Here is a 24,676-nt window from a genome sequence, read left to right as displayed (position 1 = left end):
AAACACTTGTTAACTGCTATATTTTCCCCCAGAAGGTGTTATTGACGGCAATTGAAAAATTGTGAAAGTCTCAAATCGCTGCATTTTATAACTCAGTGAATATTGGTCGGACTGATTTAAAACTTTTTGTGTTGGAATTATTTTTTAGTGGAGATTTCCCTAAATATAAGTTAGAGGTCCTGGGGCCCATATAAAAAGTAAAATTTTGTATTTTTTGACTTCCTTTTATTCAAACTTTCAAAACCTAAACTCTGCATCTGATTTTGAACATTTTTGCAATTGGAAGTATACATCTGGGATTAACGGTTTCAAAAATAAAGGTTTGCAGGTTAAAACGGAACACCCTGTATAATACAAAAGCTTATATCGATATACTCACTAACGATCTTTAATAACCGTTTGATTTGCCTTACCCTATTAATAGCTCTCAGAATACCAGCATGACACTGCCTGAGTCATAATGAAACAGTAACAGAAAACAGTTTATAGCTGTAAAATTAAAATTAGTAAAGAGAAATGGCAGCCTTAAAAGAAAAACATATAGATGGAAGAATTCTAATAATTATTTACATAGTTCAGTTCATTTCTAAGGGACCCCCCAAAAATGCATCGAGATGGCCACCAAACCTGAAAATCTGCTTCCATGAAATGATTAAAATATGACTTACATTTTTCATGACTTTCCAGGAGTGCAAATACCCTGTTATTGGAATCAATGCAAAAGGATTATTTTGGCTATCTTTGTAATGAATGAGGTTGAACAATGATTAGTTACCTCAGAAACAAGGCAGTATTAGAATCAATGTATGAATTTTGCTTTGATTTTTAAAGCTTCATCAGAAAAGTTACATCCTCAAAATTCGGCAGACTACACAAGAAGTTTAAAAAAGTAATTTTAAGAAATGCTTCAGTATCACTTTTTTATCAACTATTTATTTTTAATTGACAATATTGAGTTGCCTGGAAAATGTTAAAATAAATTTATTAAAAATATAATAAATTATTCTAAGTGAAAAATGGTAATTTTTATTAAAATTATGATAACAGTCCACATATGCATTTACAAGAACTATTGCATTTAAGCACAATATTTTTTTATAGGAAAAAAGATTTGGAAACTGCATTGGACTACACCTAAATTCATACCAGGCACTAACAGATGTGAATATGTCTGCCATTGCTTTGGAAAGTTTGTTATTCATCATAATCCTCCTATTCTTTATGATTTGTCAAATGATCCTTCCGAATCTCAACCTAAAAATATATCAACAAATTCAGAATACTCTGATATAATATTTAAGATAAATGAAGCAAGAAATCAACATGAGGCCACAGTCATGGAAGTTCCAGATCAATTTAGTTTCTTTAATACACTATGGAAACCTTGGTTACAACCTTGTTGCAACTTCCCCCAATGTAAATGCACAGATCTAGACTTTCCAGCGTGAAGATAGGTGTGAATTCTATCCAGCTACACAAGAGTTTACCTGTAATATAATGTACAAATGTCACACAGTATTTTAAAAATGATTGTTAATTTCCTACTTTATTTTTATACTGATTATATGTTTAAAAATATTAAAAGAGTTTGCTATGCAAAAGTAATGATTAAAAAACAATTCAACTTTCTATTGTTTTAAAAATTTGAAAAATCTTAAAAGTACTTTAAGTTACATCAACTTTGCAACAGTTTTCTGAAATTTACTCATTTTAGTCTGAACTATGTTTTTGCAGAACCATCTAATTAGTTTAAAAAGAACAAACTATGGAATTATCAATTTCTAGAACTAAATATTAATGAATTGTGAAATAGTCAATAGTCTCATAAATTGAATTCTCAAAAACTTAGTGAATGGAATATCATTACCTTTCGAATCATACACATATCCTCTTTTTAGATGTCAAACCTAAAAAGAGGAAAGCAGCAAAAATTTCCAGTGACCTCTAACTTCAACTACTGAAATACACTAATGAAATAGTGCAGAGAGGTGTGTATCACCAATCTTCTTCAAATGGCATAAAATATTCACTTGCCAGTTAAAGATGGGTTAAGTGGTATCTAATACAACTCAGTAAAGCCTAATGATATCACACCTCCGCAAAAAAAACTCACGTAATTTAAAAATTTAGGAAAAACATACTATTGATTTAAAAAATGCTCTTTCTTACCACAAAATGTGTACAAAGTTAGGTTACATAACTGGTTCATGGTGGCATAAAATCGATACAATCAATAGTGAAACATTATTAAAATTTCATAATTTAAACGAAAAAATTTCAAACTTTAAGCATGTATTACTGATTTAGACAACAAAACCTAACCAGTTAACATCACAATATAACAATATAAATTTTTTGTGCATTTTGTAATACTTGAGACTAAATCGCTTAGAACTACTAATGCATAAAACCTTGATTTTTTTCGATTCGTTTTTTTTTTTTTTTTTTTTTGAGTTGTGTCATTTTCTTTGCCAGGGTGCGATATGATTATGAAAAAAAAACCATTGATTGGACATAAAAAATGCTTTTTGAGAACATTCAAGAATAACTGAAAAGGGAGGTGCATAATTAGATGCTCTCTGCTCAGTTCTTATGTACAAAACTTTCATGTTCTACCTTTAATTATTTTAGTTATGCGATGTAAATACAAAGATAAGTTTGTACAAACCAGGCAAGCAGCCAATTGCAACCCCCCAAAAAGAAAACACACAGCACTATAAACAGGTTGTGCATACAAAGTTTTCAACAAGCTATGACTAAATATTTTAGAGTCATAGTAGTTAAGTGAGGTACTAAAACTCGAGGATAGCCAAAATAGATTCTTAGTTTTCTATTAGTTCATTTGCAAACATTCAGGCATCAAAAAACAAAATAGTGAAAATTAATTCATGAGAGATTCAATTGAAAATTTAGATTTAAATTTGTGTAAGAAAAACCTATGCATAGTGAAACCCCTGAACAATCGCACCAGCTGGGACCATGCCTATGTGACCCTTACTAGGATATATGCATTTCGATTTTCTGAATGATCTGCTTAATATAACTGAAAAAAAAGCAGAGTTTAGTTAACTAAACCACCGGTTATTGCTTCATAATTAACGGATACAATTGTTTTAATTTTAAGCAAACATTGTTCTCTGTCGACAATAATTTTAAAAGTTTTTTAACACAGGTCTGTATAATCCTTAGTCAAAGCCAAAGTATGATTATTACAGAACTTGAAGAAGCCTTTGAAATCTTTTATTCTCTAATTGATCAAATTTTCAAAGCACTTTTCAGGTAAATAGGTCTGGAAATGGTTAAATTTTTAGAAAGGTAGTTTCTAACTATTTTAACAGAATTCTATTCTGATATCCTTTGCCTGTTTTATAGCATCTTACATTAAATTCAGATTCCAGTCACAAAGGTATTACTGTTTTTACACATGAAATGGACTGAGGTGAAATCAAATCATTAGAACCACACTAAAGGGTTGTTAGAATGCTCTCTTGAGTTAAGGAGGGACCTTTTACGTAAAAAGTAAGATAACACTATTTAATTATAGCACTTGACCCATCAGACTGGAAGGGAAAAGGGACAAAAAGATACATATTTTTGTCTAGATTATACATGTCTGGAAGACTGTTTTAGAGTGCAGAAATGTTAAGATCCTCAAAAATAAGACAAATTTGGTAGAAACTGAGCTGGCAAATCTTTCTTTAGTAAATAGCACATGGCCTTCTTTTCCTGGAAGATGAGGGGTTGGCTGAATATTTCGCTCACATGACAAACTTGCACAGAAGAAAGTCTAAACTGGTATTCTGCAGCAAAGTGTGTGGCCAAAATTTTAAAGAAAATCCATACAAATTGGACCCAAGTGTAAACGGTATAGGGCAGAGGTTCTCATCCAGGCCCCCATGGACCTCTACCTGCAGACCCTTCCCCTGGGTTGGGCGAAAGGGTGCAGCGCCCAACTTGCCTTTTGAATCTTAGAACACGCCCAACGGTAAAACAGTGCGCTGATTGCCTTTCTGTTCATGAACTGGCACCCTTTTTATTTAAGATTCTTACTAGTAAAAGGAAGGGAGCTAGTGTACCTCCCCTAGTTTTCCTACAATGTCTTTCTTCTAAGTCATAATAGCAAATATCCACTTACCCCCCTCTTCTCCCAACTTGGATTGCCATTGAGTTAACTATGAGAAAAGCATGCCTTCTATTATCAGTTACCACAAAGAATAAAAAATATCTGGGCATTGTAGAGACTAAAAAATGTTCTTCCAAGGACCTTTCACATTGGGAACACTGCTGATAAGCCACTGCTGAATTCCCAGAATCACTTCATTTCTCCTTGCCAGAGGGTTTGCATTTCCTTTTATTCAGTAATGGGGGACTGTTTACAGTAGTTTCCAAGGAAGATTACTGGCTGTCATCCTTCCTCCTTATCACTTCATGACAAGGGAAGTGTTTCTTTGTCCAATTGACATGTGTTTTGAGATAATCCTAACGTTTCTCTTCCAGCCAGATAAAGGTTAAGTTAGCCCCATATTTTATAATCTTTAATTCAAACTATTGAATCACATTAAAATTGCCAATGATGGGGAAATAACATTAAATTGGTGTAAAAGGAAGTCATGTGATGCACACATCAGCTCCTTTAAAAAACAGCACCCTGCCCTTTTTTAACCATGGGGGAAGCTCTGCCACCTTAAACATACTAAATTTCCCCTAGCCCTCCCTCCCCCTTCCTATGAAAAACTCAACTCTTTTTCTAATCGATATATATGAATTTTTTTTATTTTGTATAAATATATATTTTTTGGCACAACTGGGGGACTATTATTTTATGGTTTTTGGGTATATGTGATTTATACCAGTATATAAAAAAGTTTCACTTTTGCCATTGCAGGTTTTGTGAAAGGTTTCTTTTGTCAAAAACATTTTTTGTTAAATGTGGCTTTTTGCCTGAACCAGACAATATAAAATATTAGATTAGAATTTAACAATAATTTTGAAAATTTTTGTCCCATACCTAAGTCTTTGAGGTTCATTTTTAAACGAAGTATATAAAAAGATTTATAAAGATACAGGAAAAATAATATAAGTCAAGATTATATCATTTCTAATCAAGTTATTATTGAACTACAAGTTTTATTACAGAAATAAGTTTTGTTGCAAATTGTATCAAAAAATATTTGATGCAATGTTCTAAACTTAATCATGCAATAGAATGTTTTTTCAAAAATATTGCATAAATTTCAGAATAGTTACCTTCCTAATCTTGAAAAAACAGATGTATTCTTCGAGACATTTTTCTTTGTTTTTAGAACAACATTATTTTTACTCAAGTGCTGTTTTAGCTGATTGCCCAATCTACTTTTAACACCCAATCTTTGTGAAACAGGCAAAGAACTACCTAAAATATAAATACACAGCAAATATTAATTTCATAACATTATTTTTAGTGCAGTTTAGAGAACTTGGAAATGCAAATGAGCCATTTTCTTAATATAAAAATCAAGAAATTACGAGTAAAGTAAAAAGCATTTATGAGATTTTGTTTTGAATAAAGTAGAAACGATAACATGAAAGGATGTTCTACTTTATCTTCAATACATTTATACAAGAACATCAACAACAAGAAAAAAGCAAAAAAAAATTGTGAGATCTTCAACCATTGATTTGAAACAGCACTCCATGCAATTAAGACAAATATAAAAGTAGCAGTAGGAAGCCTGGTTTTCACTGCTACTATTTGTAATTAACCATTTAATAAAATAAATTTAACATTAATCATCTCACAGAAAATACATGGCATTTTTTTTTATAGTACAGCATTTGAACTTAACCACATAATTTATCTATACTAATATTACAAAGAGGAAAGATTTTTTTGTTTGTTTTATATCAAATAGGCTCCAAAACTACTGGACCGATTTTTACCATTTTTTCACTATAGAAAGCTACATTATTAGAAAGTAAAACAGGCTATAGTTTATTTCTAAAACATTTAGTTTAAAAAAGTTATTTAATGTTTTATGTGATTTTTAGCAGTTTTTAGTGCTTTATTACTTACATTTTAGCCCATTGTAAAGCAAGAACTGAAGTAAATATTGAACCCATTGCCAAAGGACAATATGACATTCAACTCTGCGTTCTGTAGTTCGTAAGATTTCCTACTTTGATGTATAAATTGAGAAATAAAAGGTAGCGAGACCTCATTTCTTGAAGCAATGATCTCCATTCCGTTGAAATATTTTAAAATAAAGTGTTGGAAGAAATCAGGTTTCTTGCAAGGTTCATGTAAAATGTGTATTCCTTTCGTCATAGTTAATCAGAAAGTACCATACCTAGCAATAATAAAGATTGTGGATTGTTTTACATTTTTAAGCAAACTAATGTTTTGGCAAACTATTTTCAATTGCAGGGAATTTTTTTTAGGTTTTTTGAAAGGGATTGTATGCATTTTAGTTAAAGAAAAATTATTATTTTATTAAAGGGAGAAGGGGTTCATTTATTCAAAGGACTTGCTTTAAATTCTCAGTCTGAGCAGCGCCGTGCGGGTACTACTACTTTTGTAGGAACTCAAAGTTTTTAGGGTTAGAATTTTTTTTCTCTCTCTTTCAAATAATACAATAATTAATAATATGCATCAGTAGTTATACATTGGGTAACCATTTTATTACGACTACTCTGTCAATGTTTCATTAGGCTGTTTTTTTTTTGTCTTTCATACAGCACTGACATTCTTTAATATGAACTGGGCACTCAATAAAATGTTGGTCATTGGACAAAACAGAATTGGCCTTACTGACAATTACTAATCAGGAATGTAGCTGGGTACGAATATTTTGGGAGATCCAATATTTGAATTTTTAGAATTACAATACGAAGACTATTATTCATACAGAATTTTTGCAATTTGTGATCAATATTTAGTATTGAATGTTAGTGTTGGTTAAAAGTTTTTCCCACTAATGGGTACAATTTATGTGCCGTTCTATTGATAAGAAATATGAATGTGCAACTTCAACTTTGTTTATCAATCAGTTCACTCATATATTTCAGGCTTTGCTATTTCATTTTTCAGACAAGACTACACATTAATGACTTATTTAATGCTTCTTTGTTGAATGTATAATTTTAGGAAAAGATAAGAGAATACAATAAACAAAATTTAAAAACTGGTACATTTAATATGCATCTGACATTAGGAATGCATTATACAATTATTTTATGCAAGGAAATTAAAACTCTAAAACATTACTTCAGAAATAAATACAACAGACCGTATCAATAGTTTCATTTTCAAAAATTTAAAAAAAAAAATTTTTACTTTTCATTTTTTATAAAATTTGGGGATGTTCGAACCTCTCTTCATCCGCCTCCCCTCAGCTACGTCCCTGTTACAAATAACAAACTAGATAGTATATATATATATCTAGATATTTAGTGACTCTTGAACTTCACCTTAGAAAAGTTCACTGAGAATCAGATCTGGGAACTTTTAAGGAGGGGAAGGAATTAATCTAATTCTTAAAAAAGATTATGTACACAGCACTCTGGTTGATTGAATGTACTTCTGGTGGAAAATGATCATATAACTGCGATAAAATATAAAAAAGTAACAGGAAATATACTTGGTCAACAATGATTTTTAATTATACTATTATGTGAACACTCATAATGAGGTAATAAACTAGCCAAAAAATTATTTCTCAATATTGCCTCTAAGTACAAAAAAAAAAAAAGTAGGGACAGATAGTATACTTTGTTTTATGCTGTTTTAAAAAAAAACTTATCAACAAGAAGATAAAACCAGTATTGTTTTATATTTATTTGAAAAATAAAAATATTAACCAATAGAGAACTACTGTATTCCTCTGCACTAACCAACAGGTTATTGGAAGAGCAAGCTATTTTGTTTCTTTTACTAATTAGTGTTTTTGATTACCAAACCTAAGCAATTTTATTTTTTGTTTTTGAAATTTTCTAGTGATATGAATAGCCACATCTCAATCAATCAGTTAGTACAATAAAACATAAAAGCTATAAATCTTCAAAAGGCTTTACACTTACCAAAGATTCCTTGTGAACTCAGAGAATTTTTGTTTTTCACCGAGTCCTTGGATTGTAATATAGCATTGATTCTGTTATAATTAACAGTTTTGGTAATGCCACGAAATCCAGTACCAGGCTTAAATACAGTTCGAGACGATACAGGGGCTTTAAAAAAAAGATTTAAAAAAGTGCTTTATTTAGTTACAATAGGATAAAAATGCAGTAAATTAGCATATGCAATGTAAAATTCAAACATTTTATTTTCAAGCATTTTTTAAATACAAGTAACATAAACTCACAAGTTTTCACAACTCAATGCAGTTTGGACATTTTAATGCCCCCCCCCCCAAAAAAAAAAAAAATTGCTACTAAGTGATACATTTTTGGAAAAATTCTAACAAGTGCATCATGTGAAGCTTAGTGGTTTCTATGTAAGAGACTTAAAATGTGATAATTTAATAAATCTGTTATGCCATAATTTCAGGTAGATAAGCTGCCCCATCGTATACGATGCACATGCAATAATTTACTAACTAAAAATAAACATCATCGGATAAGCCGCTCCATCGTATACGACGCAGAAGAGCGTATCAAAACATGGCGCCCTTCCCCTATATATATATATATATATATATACAGTCGGACCCTAATTTAATGAATTCAATGGGACTGACACTGTTATGCGTTAAATCAGGATTATTTTTAATATCGGAGTGCATAAAAAGTACATAAAAATTGCACTTACCTTTTCTAAAAGTCTTAATAAGCAACTGCACATGCAGCAATAGGTAATATTGAAAAATATTAAAAGCACATTTATTTCATTTAAGATTCCTTAGTTTATGATATTTTATTATACATTCTGTGAAAATAACTTTAATTATTCTGCAGTTGTGCTATAAAGTAGGAAAAACCTTTTCCTCAATCAATGTGGCATGATGAGGCTCTTTTGTATATTATTTGCATTGTATTACATTCACACTCCACAAGTTTTTTTTTTTCCTTTCTTTTTTGAAATCAAAATATTTAAGAATAAATATTTTATTATATTACTACAATAGTGGATTAAATATAATTAAAATAAAAGCAAACTTTGGGAGAAATAAATGCTTAATACAAAATTTTCAAGTAATGAAGCCAACTTTTTCAGGGTAAATATTTTAAAACAGGGGGGAAAACCTTCTAGAAGAAAGTTTAAAAATCAAAATAAATATACAAAAAAAAAATCAAAGCAACTACTTTGATAATTACAATTGAAAACAAAGAAAAGTATTTTTTAAAAGCAATTAATACTTTCAAAAATAAAAACAATACCCCCCAAAAAAATAACCAAAGGTACCAAACTAATTTATACAAAAAAATATAATATGCATCAAATGTAAAACAAAAATCAAGTAGTTACCCTTATTTTGTGGACTTGAGGAGACTGTTCTAGTTTTGCCAAATGTAGTCATTTTTAATACACCTTGATATTGTAATGGAGCACCCTTCTTTTTCTTGGTTTCACCAAGCACTGTAGATGTGGGAACATTATCACTATTTTTATTAGATGCACCTAATCTTTCAAAAACAGATGATGTGCTCTAAGGAAGAAAAACAAAATGACTGTTACAGTGTAGTGTCTTCTTCCCAGGCATTTTTAGGAGGGTGCTCTGCCCTGCTTCTTTGAAAGCAACCTTCCATGCTACCTGCCCTCCTTGCTCCCGAGATAATGAGGTTTTGAGATACGGAGGTTTTTAGAAACTTATTGAAATTTGGAATATAATGATGAAAATTTGAATTTTATACTAAAGACAATACATGCAAAAGATTAAAATTCTGCTGTATTAGTTTTGTTAGGTATTTATTCAACTATTATACCAAGTGTTTTATTGCAAGTTTAAGGAATCATTTTGACAGTCATGAAATTTTAAGCATACCTTTTCCAAACAAAATGAGCTTTTCTTGTTTTTTGGTGCCTGATTTTTTTGGATTCAACTGTATCCACTTGAGGTTAGAAATGGCTGAAAATTCATCATTGTAAAAATCTTCTGCTTTTCTTTGTAGCATTAATCCACTTACTGGAACACCTTGGTCCTTGCACTAACCATTTTAAAACACAGTTGTTCATATCCAGAAAAGCACATTTTCGAATATTATTCGGTTTAATTTGACTGCAACTTTTGCTCCATGGACAATGTTTTTAATTATTGTTGAAAACGTGCTAGTTGGAATACTAAACTTGGCAGCACTTTCATTTTTTTTCATTAATGAATTGCCGTTCAAGAATTCTAGATTTCTCTTTTTTTTTATCTTTTGAAAGAATCTTGAATTTTCTTTTCACGCCTATCATCGGCTTTTAATTTGAATGACCTTTAACCACGAACTTGAAAAACTCACACCACATGTCAAAACTGTCAAGCCCACTCCTCACCTCATTGTCCCATTCTCTGCCCTCTGCTCTGCTTCCGAGAAAGCGTTTGAAACGAATGTCCTTTCGTTGGTCTTCCTAGAAAACAAACCCATACCTGGACGCATTTCGCCCTTTTTTCCACTGCCCTCTCTGCCCTTGAGGACAATGCTACTGTTTCTGTGTTTAAGGAAAGTTGTTAGTTCTTTTGAAGATTACTGGGCTTCGAATCTGAAAATGACAGCATTGCTGGAATTCGAGATAAAGATGTTTTCGGAATTTGTTTTCAAGATAAACATGAAAAATACATTAAATTTTGGCTGCAAATGCAGGGAAATTGAAAAAATTCGAGAACAACAGGTGTTTGAGATAAGCAGGTTTGACTGTAAATGAAAATAAGATTTAAAATATTTTATGCCTTTAGGTCATTGGGGCCTTTTTTATCCCCTTCCTTAAAAATGAAAAAAAATAAAGGATGTTTAAATTATGTTTCTATTGATGATATTAGAATCTTTGTTTCAAATATGACAAAACCTTTCATACTGATAAAAAGCTAAGCTAGACAATGCATTATAAAACAGGTTGCAAAAGCCCTTAAGTTGAAATTTCCAGAAAAAGAGATATTTTATTACAGAAAGGTATATACCATGAGGTACTGGCCATTGAGAAGTCAGGGCTCCTAACACATTTTTAGTTTGTCCCAAGGGAGAAAAGGGTCAGAAATTCAGCAAAAAAGGGAACTGAAAGAAATTTTAAACCTAACTTTTTAAGCTTAAACTGCGGGATGCAGTGATTACAATAATAACCGATTTATATTATACCAATTTTAACCAATCAATCGGCTGACAGCTTATTTTTTTCAAAATTAAAATTACTTTTGCCTAGAACAATGCTGAATGAATACACTTAACTAACAGTGTCAAACTCTAGCTGTTGTGTCCCCAAATTTACAAACTATCATAATAGGGGTATGAAAAACATTTACATATTTTTTATAAAAATGAAATACAATGGATAAAAGTTACAATGGAAAATCCCAAATGAAACTTAAATTCGAAAGAAAAAAAAAAGAGACCCAAGTTTGAAAAACGGACTTTTAGGGACTTGAAAATTAAAAAAGACTTTTAGGCAAAAAAGGGCAGTTTAAGACTCAAGCATTTAAATTTGTACATAAAACAACTTTTAAACTACACAAATTACATAGCTCTAGCTTATAGTTTGAAATTTAAAAACAATTTTAATAGATGAAATTTTTTATATGAAGTTAGGTATTGAAAAGATTCACGTATCTAGGTTTACATTCTATGTATCTTACTTCCAATTGACTTAATAAGAAGTAAGAGTAAATTTAGGGTTTTTTTTTTTTTTTTTTTTTTGACAACCGAGGGGGTGTAAAACCTGTTTCATTAACTGCCTTAAATGAAACAGAAATTAATCGTCTAGTTTCTGCTGTATTGTATTGTATTGTATAGTTTTTGATGATGGATTAGAGCTAATTTTAAATAAAAGCCCAAATACTGAATCTGATGGTTTGATCAGAGTTGAAAAAAATAGCAAGTCTAAAATAGTGATTCCAGAAAAAAAAAAAAATTTAAGCAACATATTTTTGATTGGGTTGCGTGGTAGGTAAGAGACTGTAAAGGTTAAGAAACTGGCACTTTTTCAAAGAACATCAATTCCAAATGGGTCAATGAAAAAGGAGGCTTTTCATTGTGTAAAGCTGTTGATTTAAACTGAGGCAGGCAATAAATGTTTAATAAAATGTATGACCTATTTCAAAAATTTTGATGTATTACTATTAACACTAGAATTACAAAAGAGGTCATTTTAACCCCAAGTATAAACTTTTTTTGCTAACTTCTCTTCTATATTTTTACTAAATTTTTAATCCTTTCTTGACTTTTCCTAAATCATTGTGGTGTATGATACTATATAGATTCAAAGAATTTTTTTTTTTTTTTTTTGAGCCCCAATCGGAAGGTTATACCTAGAATTACGTGGGGTGTCATTTTGACCCCTTTGAAAAAAAGAAAATGCTTCTTTAAGTTTTTTTTTTTTTCAACTAAGCAACAAAGAAAAAATAATAAAAGGGTGTCTGCATAACATCACACCTGCCTGTCACATGATTCATAATACTGGGTTTTTGATAAAATAGTTTATTTTATTTACGTGACTTTTTGTTTTTGTAAAAGCATATTATTGTCTCGTGAAAGAGGGCTAAGGCAAGACAGAATTGTAAAAATGCTACAAGAACTAGACTCTCTAGATCAAATGGGAAGAAAATACGCTCTGAAACTCCCTCATGCCTCTGGCTAGTATATTATATATCTTCCACAATATTTTGGACTGAGCAGCTATAAATGCATGAATTTTGTTCAGGACATGTACAAAGGAAAGTATCAGCCGAAGGATTTTTCAATTACGTTTAGCAGAAGGAGAACCCAGAGAGGAACGCATACCAAGTATAAACAAACTTTTTCTAGCTGTAAGTAAATTTATGTAAGTGCAAGATTCAGTGGAGTAAAAAAAAAGAAAGAAATGTCAAATAAAGGAACGCAAGAGTTAAAATAAAAAAAAAAACTTAACTGTGCCAATCTAAGATATCTGTATGTTGATTTTGTGCATAGAAAATTAGTTTAGCTTGTGCAAAAAATGCTGCACAGACAAATAACCTTGTAAGTACAATTATTTGTTATTTTCACTTTTAGTAAAAAAAAAAAAAAAAAACATTCATCTGCTTAAATATTTGTATTCAAAACTGTTTTCTGCAAAATTTGATAAATCATTCACTTAATTTATTGTAAATTTCTAAAATGTTCTTAATGAAAATGAAACAATGCTAGACATTTCAATCTCTCACTTAAAAAAATATTTTTTAAATACTTCATTATATAAATTTAAAACTTCTCTACCCTAAAAAAAATAGTAATTATTATAAATTAGTTTATTTTAGCTTCATTTTCAAAAAATATGTGACATTATGTAGGAAACTACGCCGATTTCTTTAGCTGCGGTCAAAATGACCCCCCAATGCCGAATTCTAGTGTTAACTTCAAAACTGAATGTGGCAGACATTTTATTTGTATATATTTGCCATTATGTCACCCCAAATGTTTCGCTTATATATAATAGAGGCCACTTGATAAGTGAAGGAATGAGAAAAATATATAAGGCATTGAAAATTATACAAAGATCAATACAAGTGTGGCACCAACTCAAAATGGATGTGTACAAAGACCAAAAGTCAGATTGATAAATTAGTAAATCCTGAGCATTGGAATAAAAACTTCTTTCATACTATTACTTCAGAGAACGTCAAACTATCAGGTAAAAGGATTCAGCTCTGCAAAATTAGTTTTTGGGAGTGAGTTTAAATTTAGCTGACAACTTTTTTCCATTAACCTTTTGGTAATCCATCAGAAATGTTTTGGACACTAGACATTATCACAATTTTCTCCTAAATTACTTACAATTTTTTATTTCTCACCAGAGAATTTACTTTAATAATAATTTAAGGCTAACTATTGACACCTTTCAAAGTATTTGCTCAAAACTTTTTATTATTCCTTTTCATTATTATTATTACTACAGGTCAATGCTTGCACTTAAATTTTTCTTAAATTCTAACCACAATTATTTAATTTTGAAATACTGGTTCAAGTTTATCAGCTTCAATTTTTGAAGAAATTTATCACCATATATGCTACTACAATAGTCCAAAATTGAATGATTCAGTGAAAATATTATTTAACTAAGACTTAAGTTTTACGAACAAAGATCATTGTTTTGAATAAAATCTATACAAAGTTAAAAATATTTCCTATTTTCTAACTTTAAACTTTCAATAAATATTTATAATCTTCTTTACATTCACAAACAGGAACATTATCAAATACCTTTGTAGTAGTATCTGTAGAACTACTGACAGCACTATCACCAAGTCGTGCAAATACTGATTTTTTACCTGTAAAAAATCACTAGCATCATTATAAGTTACAACTTGAAAACATAACAGAAATATCAAAGCTTCGTGAATTCGGGATAGCTGTTAAAAACCATTCAGTAAGAATTAACACAAGAGTAAAAAGCAGCATGCATTTTGAAAATAATACAAAACATGATTAATTACTTAAACATTCAGGTAAATATTTTTGTCACTTGGAGCAGTGGTGCTCAATCTATGGACTGTTTTAAAGCAACTGTATATCTAATTTAATAATTTGACGAAAAGTTTTAAATTCCAAAGAAACTAATAGTTTTTTTCCTTGAAAAGGTGTGTACGCAATTCATACAAAGAAAAATGGTCATTTCACATCACAGCTGGCATCAATTTTTTTTTATTCAATGGACTTCCATTAAATTTTTAGCACGAGCATTGCTGTGCGGGTAGTATTAGTATAGGATGTTTCCGATATTTTTGAAAATATGATATTTTCGAACCTTGAGAAGGGATGACTCCCTTTAAGATTTGCATATGTAGGGGATCATAAATTTTGGGGAGGGAAAAAAGGTAGCAAAATTGTTCACCTTTCAATTTTTTGTCTTTCACAATTCAAAATTTTGAGTCTGATATCCTGCTTTGTATCCCACAGCTTAACTAAATTTCTAACCGTTGCTTAGTTTTATTCCACTAGATTGCAAAAGTTAATAGGTGTTCTAAAGTTCTCATGCATTCAGTACCAAGGCCGTATCCAGAATTTTTTTTCGAGAAGGGCCCATTTTCGCTTTTCGCACATTGCCCTAGCACACATGTTTTTTTGTCCCATTTTTTAATGTTCCCCTCTTTTTTAATTTTTATTTTAATTTTTAACTATTTTAAATTCTCCTTGTAGTGAGAAGGTTAACAGGAGAGTGGCCCTCTAAATGTGGTATAGAATATTCATAATTTCATGGGGTCCAGAGGAGAAAATAGTTTCTTGAAAAATAGATGCAAAAATCTATATTTTGAGGCCTTATATGGTGGTAATTGAGACTACAAAAATATAAAGAAAAATAGGCAAACAAAACCTTTTAAAAGTTAAGCACACAACAATAGTTGAGTTCACAAAAATTTATCTTGAAATATATGCTGCAAATACGCGAAAATCATGATTTTTGCATTTTTTACGTATGATGTATCAAGGAGCTGAATTAGGCACATCTTGGTAATCAGACATAAGCCTAATCGGAAACTAGTGGCCAGGCTGGGCCCACTGTAAGTTTTATAAGAGTTTGGGGGGGGAGGAGAGGAAGTCTACCAAACTGGCCAGAGGAGTTTCCTGGACAGCCCTGAATTGAATTGGGAAAGAGAACAGGAAGTCCTAATAAGTGTCTAAATTTCAAGTATGCTTTACAGCTTATGAGAACTGGAATTGCTTATCCTCTATTTCTTCAAATTTTCACTCGTTTAATAGTTGCACAATTAAGAATGAAAAAACTTTGTTATTTTCCTTTCAGGAATAAAAAAGTGAAAAAAAAAAAAAAAAACCTTTTTATGTTGCAAAACATTTCCGATTGGTGGGGGGGGGGGGGGCTTCTGGATACGGCCTTGTTCAGTACGTGTTGGCTTGTCTGAAGCAGAAGGGTTTAGCATGAGTTCAAAAATTCAGTCCAGTGAAAATCAGCAAGAAGCTAAAATGTAGTAATGCTCAAGAGTTTTCACACCTTTTTATTTTTATCTTTTTACCCCATTCTTTTCTCTTTTTATCATTTGTTTTAAAACAGGTGGTGTTACAAAACCCAGCATTCTGGCCTTTATCCTCCCTCATTTTTTCCTCCACAGCAAAGTTCAATATTATATAGTTAATATTATATAGCTATGCTAGCTTCAGTTTTTGTTCATGAATATCTGCCCCCATGTTTGATAAGACACTGCAAAGTAAGAACACTTTCACTGAAACACTTTAGCAAAAAAAAAAAAAAGTGGCTCGTCTTTATTTTTCCAGTTTGGATTAATCATTTACATTTTTTCATTGCGATCATAATCTAAACCCTGGACTATTTTCAAGAAGGGGGATCTGCGAAATTTTGGCATTAAATACCACCATTATTTAATTATTGTACAGGGTATGATTTTTTTCTTCATTAGTTATGGACTAACATTTTTAATTTCGTATACATAGAAATATTTTTTTCAATTTATAAAAATGAGTAACAAAGAAATGGCTTTCAATCAAATAGTGCTTTATGTTTGTGACTAGATTATGTAGTATGCTAGGCACATATTGTAAAACCACTTATTTTGGCAATACTTTAGTTTTTGCAAGCTCATTGTGATCATGAAAATTTAAGCCCCATGAAATATTTTTCAACTTTTAGTTCTGTTTAGACAAAATTCGCGAAACTTTCTGCTCTTCCTCTATTTCATTTTTGCGAAAATTATGCCTCCCAAAAATAAGTGCTTTTACAGCATCATAAGAAAATTTAAATAACAAATCAACTCACCAAGAGATTGTTGCTGCTGTTGTTTTAAAAGTTTCCGAGTTTTTTCCGTAATTCCCAGTGGCATCTTAATTTTGTATGCACCCTCTTCTTCCGGAGGAACACGTCGAATTTTTTTGGGTGCAGGATTATCTTCTGCAGGTCTCTTTAAACTAATCACAGTTGATTTTTTAGGAATTTCTATAATAAAGAAAAAATATGATGATGATGCATAAATTTCAGAAAACAGCAAAAAGAACAAAACATTTGAAAGTAAACATAAGACTAATTTTGTAAACAGAAAAAAAAAAGTGCATGTAATCCTATTTTGCACTGAAAAAACTAAAATATTCAGATAAGCTTTAAGAAAACAAAAAGATACTGATATGAACTGATAACTGCCCCCTTTTTGAAGTCCATCAAAAATTAATGATGCATAATATTTCTGAAGGTATACAATACATAAATGTTATTTTCAGGGATCACACTAGGGAAAAAAGAAAGGTAAAACTTCCACCCTGAACAAAATTTTAAGCAGGATTTTTTTTTTTTTTTTTTTTTTTGGCAGGTTAGTTTATTGCTGCTTGAGCATTTTAGATAAATATTTATTTGAACAATATATATATATATGCATATTGGGTAGCACAAAATGCTGGCAACAGAAATAGCAAGTTGTACAGTAGCAAACTACCAACCGAATCAGCATTAAAATCTCTTTCAACATCTTCTTCCTTTAACGAATTATTTCCTTACTAGCACTCTCAATTGACCTAAAAAAAAGGCGCTCAATGCTTCAAAAAAAAAACTGAAATTAGCAATCTTGAAAACAAATGCATTTTGGTGAAGCTTCAACATTAAATGGATCTAAAAATACACTTGTGTTTTGCAACTTGGAGGAGAACATAAGCTCAATAATGCTTGAGCATTCAGTAAAGCAAAAGAAAAAGCACTATTTTTGATCTTTGCTTCCTGTTTCTTTGTATCTTCATTCGTAGATTTTTCGGTTTACTGAAAACAAAGAGATGGCAGTTGAAAATTAATATCAGCCATTCTATTCATGCTGGCTGTCTTTACAAAACATGTGAAAGGTAGGAAATTTTGAGATTGGAAATTTCGCAAACCTTTTAATGTATGCTGAAATAGGTGGACAGCAGGAGCAGCGTGCAAAAGGACTTTTACTGAGTGAGATTTTACAACAAACTGCGGGAATAGTGCAATCACATGCTCTACAGTGAAAATGTGTGTTAAAAGAATTTTTTTGCAACAAATTATTGATGATTCCTCATCATTCTCTAAACATAAGTTCTCACTGAGGATTCTTTTCAAGAAACTTAAGATGGGTGATATTTAGAGAACAGTATTAGTTAAGTTTACTTTGCTTAGAGCAATTTTTGAGCTTTAAAAAAAAAAGAAAAGAAAAGATGAGTCAAAATGAAAATATTTTAAGATTTTTAAGTCAATATTCTAAAACAAATTAAGAAAAATCTGAAATTTAGACAAAAATCTCATCTCTGCAATTTGTCGTGAGGAAAAAAATCCAGTTTTTTTTCCATTAACTAAAAATTTATCAAATTAAAAACATGTATACTACTTATCTGGCCTGTGATGACATCTGGCTGTGAAACCTGGATTTAGACACAGAGCTTTCAGTAACTTAAAAATTTCCTAATATATAAATAATGAGAAAGATATATGGCACCAATCCAGTTAACTAATGACTAATAAGTAGAAATAGGGAAGGATAAATTCTGGCATTTTCTCGCATAACGGTTATCATAACTAGCCACATTGACAGACATAAGGATAGTCAAGTGGCAAAACTACTATACTGAAGACTTTTATCAGATGTTTTAACATCTAAAAGCCCACTCTTTTGCACTAAGAAAGGAGATGCTTGAATTCCTGAGGCATGTGTCTGAAATTGTCTGCAAATTTATGCGATATGACCAAGGGCAGATCCAGAAAGTTTTCAAGGAGGGAGCGGTTGTTTTTTTAACTGACCACTTACTACGTATCTAATTTATACATGCTCAGGGGGGGGGGCTTCCTAAGTATTTTCATGTGAAACAGCTGTGAAATGTAGAGATTTAACTAAAGATGTCCCCACAATTATTCCTTTTCTTTTCTGTTGAAAGCAGTAATCTTAAATTGTGTTTTAGATTATGAAATTCAAAACAATCCCAGGGGAAAGTTTCAAAAGTCTAATCATCACTGAAGGTCATTTAAAATTACACATTTTGAAACTTCAATTTCAAAAAATTACCAGAGGATAGTCACTGAACCCATTTCTTCCTTTAGCAGTACCCAAGATGTCTACAATCCTGTCTTTAAGAATTAAATTTTGCAAAATGCCCGAAGGAATGCCTTCCAAACTTCTTTTCCTAACATAGCCAAAGATCGTTTAAAAATTGCCTATTTTAAACTTCAATTTCGAAAATGTTCCTTAAAGGAGATTTGAACCCTTTTCCTTTTCTTTACATCATCAAAGAAAGCCTACACTTGCATTTCAAGACTTCAATTCAGAAAAACTGCTGGTGTAGGGTCGCTCAAAGGGTGGGGCGTTCGCTCCCATCGTCTTACCCTTGTATCCATCTGTGGATTTGATGGTTACATTTTCTTTTATAATGTAATATTTTGATTCTTCATTCGAACCTGCATTGTAATAAGTTAGTAAATTATACTACAGTCAGTGTACTAGTAGGAAATGATTTATCAAAATTAAACCAGCAAATAATTTTGAATTGACAGTCATCATCATAATCTGAAAGCCCAATTTTTATGTATTTTTGAAATTTAAGGAATATAAATTTATGCTTTATTGAAATTTTTAAAAAAGTGCAAACTTAAAAAATAAATAAAATTTTAATTTATAAAAGTTGATTGCTTTGTTTTTTAAAACTCATGATTTTTATCATCCAAGGTCATTGGGGAAAAAAAGATAAATAATCTTTTTTTCCCCAATGGGGCTGCTTATTTTACATTGCATAAATTAAGCAAATAATATATTTCTATTCAGAAATAAATTTAGTAATAAAAAGAACAATGAGACATAATGATTTGTCTTTAAAAAATAAGTGTTAGTTAAATACTTTGATCATTTCTAGACAGGAGCAATCTTTTAGGAGAAGCTGGGGTAGGTCTGGTATAGTGCCCAACCATACGTTCAGCAACTGAAAAACAAGACATTTTTTAATATATTTGAAAGAAAATGAGGGTTGCATGATGTTGGAGAAAAAAATTAATTCAATGCTTTTTGTAATTTATGATGGATCATACAAACAAATAAATAAATAAATAAAATTTAAAATGTAAAGAAAAGTTAACTCATATTTTAAAACTTGTGACTTTTATCATGCATGGTCATTATTTAGGGCTACAGTTTTTTCTTCCAATGGAACTGCATATTTTATATAAAGTATCATATAAAGTAATAAAAATAAAGTATAGATTATATAAAATAAAAAAGAACAACTTTGAGGCATAACTTTTTTTTCTTTTAAAGAGTAGCATAATTTAAATACTTTGATCATTCCTGGACAGAGACAACCTGTTTGGAGAAGCTTTGCTAGGTCTGGTATAGTGCCCAACCATGCGTTCTGCAACTGAAAAACAAGTCATTTTTAACTTTTCAAATGATAAACAAAATAATAATAATAATAACAATTAAGTCACTGGGACGAAAATATAAACCTGCACTTTTGTTCAGACTTGATGTTGTTATTCCAATTGCTCTTTCTTTGGCTAACTAGAATATACAAATGCAGAGAAGTATTTTAGCATCACCATTTTAGGAATCATTACTCTTAAAAAAATAGTACTGTATTTATTAAAGAGAAACAAAGAATCACAAGTACCTGTGTATGAAATTCTTTTGCATATCTCAAAATTGCAATTACATCACCCATGATTTTTATTCCCATGTCATACAAATATTCCTTTGATAAATCCATCAACATGTTTAGCTGTATACGATTGTCAGAGAAAATGAGTGCATAATTTGCTGCAACATTTGGAGGAAGACCGGCTCTAGTGAAGAATGTGATCCATTGAGAAGTATCTAGCAGGAAAATAAGAAATGAGAAACTGAAACTACATACTTTGGAAAATTTTTAATGATGGAAGTTAAACAATAAATTTGAACTTGATTACATCAATACATTGCCAAAACTTTTTTTTTTATCAATATCAATTGAGATGATGAATAGTCAGCTCTCAATAACTCGAATATTTCTTTACATCCAAGTTTTCATTGGGTTCCAACTCTTAAGAAGGTTGAGGGAACAGGCAGGGCCGGATCTAGGGGGTAGCAAGTCGAGGCACTTGCCCTGGGTGGCGAATTCACCCTATTTGCTTTTTTTAAACATGAAATTAGTTAGAAGAAAATCTTGAAGAAGATAGGTAAGGTCGGCATTTTCAAGTTTTTCCCCTGATTTGGAAAAATTATAGATCCAGCACTGGGAACAGGTCCATTATTTTGAAGTTTTCCAGGGGGGCAAAGGGTATGAATTTAGCGCATTTTATAGGAAAAAACATCAAAATACAAGCAAAAATGCATAATTACATTTTGTTTTGAAAACCCAGAGGGGGTCAATTGACTCCTCTCTCCAGATGACAGGCCCGTGAGGGAACCTCCCGTAACTTGAAGGTTTTAGCGGGTCCTTTGGCACTTTGAGTTATTAAGAGTTGACGGTTCTTGACTACTGGAATGTTGCTAGTTATATGAAATTTTAAGTCTAATTTCATTCAGAAACTCAAGGCAGAAAAATTATCTATGACAGTCTATTTGAACAATTGAAGAAAAACAAAAATATTTGGATGGTATAAAAAAAAAAAAAAAAAAACATGGGTCATTCCACAGTGCATTCCCATTACAATTTGACTTTATTTTTTACTACAAATTTGGCAGTGTTGAAATCAAATTTTGTTTCTACTGAAATTGATCTGAAATATGATATGATACTATAAACTGCCCCATACTTGTTTTCAGACATTAGGATTTTTTTTTTGTATAAAATTGAGAGGAATAAAGAAATGTGACTGATTTTGCACAGAGGAGGCATTAAGAAAAGAGACATGGTAAATTTGAATTTCAAGCTTGTTTGTATATAATGAATTAAATTGCTAAAATATTTTTTTAAATGAAATTATTTAACAAGATCTATAAGGGAAAAGGAAAAATGTAACAAAAATTAAAAAATTATTGCCAAAAAGAAGTTATTGTTAGCTTTTTTTTGCAACAATTAAAAGCAATAACTTAAATCAAGGTGAATTGATGCCGGAACGCAATTTTGGAACAGCTTTTCTGGAAAACTTAAGTTTTTGTTTCACATAAAATTGGTCATGACCAGGGCTGTAGACAGAGTGAGGACCGTCGGGACAAATCCATCCCTAAAATTTTTAACCTCTCTCCAAAAAATAAAGAAACGAAGACTATCTGATCAAAATTCTTCCCCCTACTCCTCCTCACTTGACCTTTCCAGTCAGACCCTTTCTCCTTCTCCTCCTTCCATACCCACATACATTTAAAAACAAAAACAAATTTAAAAGCCTCCTAACTTTTTTACTTTTCATCAATCTTACTTTTCATCATCTTTACTCCTAACTTTTCATCACAGAATGTTAATGACTTTTATTACGAATTACATCTTAAACACATTCTTTGAAATATACTCAGGGGTCTGGCCAGAGCAAATTTGGGTCCGTTAACGGACCCTTCACAAAAATCCGATCAACCAAAACGGTCCTTTCACAAAAATCCGATCAACCAAAACGGACCCTTCACAAAATTCTGGTAAACAAAAACGGATCTTTCACAAATTGTTTATTGAAAGAGCAAATCTCAAATTAAAATAATACAGCATATTTAAAGTTAAATTAGAGGAATCAACTTATACAAAATCAGCTAATTTTGCAAAAGAAAAAAAAATTGGCACTCTTGTGATGCTCCTGCAAGCCATAAATAATTACTACCGCCAAATAAATATAATGCCTGTTGTTGGTTTCTTTGAAAGAAATTAACAGCTGAAAGTCAGTTTGGTTTACAACAACACCGCTGCATAAAACAAACAAGCAAAATTATAAACTTCTTTGGAAAAGCGTCAACATTCTCTGAATAGGCGTAGTAAGCACTTTTCTCCCCAATCATGATTAAATCATCAATAATATACAGCGAAATGAATTTAGAACTGCAAAGGATAGTATGGGTGGGGCGGATGTGATCGCTTCAGATAGAGTTACAAAATTCAAAGCACGAAACCCTGTGAAAAATCCTGGACAGACCCCTGATACTTCAACAAGAGACTTAAAAGATTTACATGATAAAAACTACCATTTTTAATCCAATCACATTTTTTATTAAATGCTTGACCTTGTGATTTTAATAAATTAATGCTAGTTAGTGCCTTTGTAGCCTTTAAGATTTTTATTTTTTTGAGATGGCAATTGTAGATTACTTTTCAATTGAGACTATTTTCACTTACTTGCCCGAAAGTTATTCTAAAAGCCCCCGTTGCATGCATTTGTAATTGTGAACATGTAACAAACACTGTATCATGGTTTTTTGACCGTATAAGTGCAGACAGTGATTTCATTTTGTTGAGACGAAATACATTACTAAATTATCGAACTAATTAATTAAAATAGTTATACTAATTTTGAAATTAAATTTCAGTTAAATTTTTGCAAACAACATAATGAACATATAATTTTTAAATGCTATTTTCCCCATTACATATCTGCAGTCTTGCATAATATAGACGAACGCGCGAACGGCGTTCGCAGAAAATTTTTAGCTCTGCAGAAATTTTTTTTCAAACTGCTAACGTTGATTTAATTTTTTTTTAATGGAATTTTTAAGAAAATCCCAAAGTTTATTTCTGTTAAAGTCTTTCTCCAAAAGCCTTTTGAAGCACATGTGTAAAAAAAATAATGGTTTCGGCAGTCTTCTTCAGTTAGTGAAAAATAAGAACTAACTATATGTTATTGTAAAAAAAATAAATGATTTAAAGCATTTTTTTTTTTTTTTTGTTTCTTTCATATTTGAATACAAATTAAATTTTTTATTCAAGGATGAGTCAGGCAAAATAATTATTTGCAGAAAATTTTCCAGTTAGGATTTGTGTTTGCAGAAAGCTTTTCATTTTATCTAAGTCTGCATATCTGGAAACTCTTTTGTTTCCGACCATGTCCCTTCCTGAAAAAACATCCTGGTTACGGCCTTGATCGTGACTCAGAGCGTGTTTCGGCGTTGGAACATTTACGAATGCACCGCTGACACGACAGATTCTGATAGTAGCAGAAAGTTAAATTCAAAAAGTCTCACTAAAAAATAAAACAGAAGGGGCATTTATATATGATTAGATGCAACCTAATTAGAAAGAGAAATAGCATCTCTTAGGGAACACTTTTCATTAATAAAAACAGAACAGACATTTAGAAATCATTTGAAGACATTAGCATCCGCTTTAAATATGAATCTAAACACAACAGAAAATAATTCAGAGCGATTTTTTCTCAATACATTACCGAAAACTTGTGACATCTTAGTAACTGAGTACCAAATTCGTATTTAAAATTAAACCTCAAAAATTTTCAATCTTCTATCTCTTGCGAAGCAACTGATGCGTTAAAAAAAATCTTTGAAACAAAATTTTATTTAAAGTAAACAAATACAATTCAGTCCATTGCAAAAAAAAAAAAAGTTTACGATGAGCTAAGCAGTTCACTTCATTTCAAGAGTGCTATCTTAATAATAGCTGAAAAACTTTCAGCATGCCGTTACTGTAATTTCTCAATAAGTTTCAGCAGTCACATAGTTAATTTAATAAACTAAGCTTTTGCATTACCCCATCT

At 30.9% G+C, this 24,676-nt stretch overlaps 2 protein-coding genes across 2 annotated transcripts in view; one reads left to right on the top strand and one right to left on the bottom strand.

Annotated features, from left to right (window-relative positions):
• Positions 1-1,487, top strand: part of LOC129217130 (steryl-sulfatase-like) — a 29,002-nt gene extending 27,515 nt beyond the window's left edge. Inside the window, 1 exon segment of the mRNA XM_054851388.1 lies at positions 1,102-1,487. Within this exon segment, the coding sequence (XP_054707363.1) occupies positions 1,102-1,448 (347 nt within the window). The 3' untranslated portion in view covers positions 1,449-1,487.
• Positions 1,350-24,516, bottom strand: LOC129217131 (uncharacterized protein C19orf47-like). The gene is made up of 11 exons (XM_054851389.1): positions 24,350-24,516; positions 20,680-20,882; positions 20,516-20,570; positions 20,347-20,427; positions 19,915-19,995; positions 16,850-17,026; positions 14,323-14,390; positions 9,440-9,620; positions 8,056-8,202; positions 5,248-5,392; positions 1,350-1,487 (listed from the first exon to the last, which is right to left on the bottom strand). Exons 1-11 carry the CDS (start codon positions 24,363-24,365, stop codon positions 1,484-1,486), a joined length of 1,158 nt encoding a protein of 385 aa, XP_054707364.1. The 5' UTR covers positions 24,366-24,516; the 3' UTR covers positions 1,350-1,483.
• Between the last annotated feature and the right edge of the window lie 160 nt (positions 24,517-24,676).

The sequence above is a fragment of the Uloborus diversus genome, chromosome 2, assembly GCF_026930045.1.
Source record: "Uloborus diversus isolate 005 chromosome 2, Udiv.v.3.1, whole genome shotgun sequence".
Classification (NCBI taxonomy): domain Eukaryota; kingdom Metazoa; phylum Arthropoda; class Arachnida; order Araneae; family Uloboridae; genus Uloborus; species Uloborus diversus.
The sequence above is the reverse complement of the archived record's forward strand: the minus strand, read 5'-3'. Positions and strand labels throughout refer to the sequence as shown.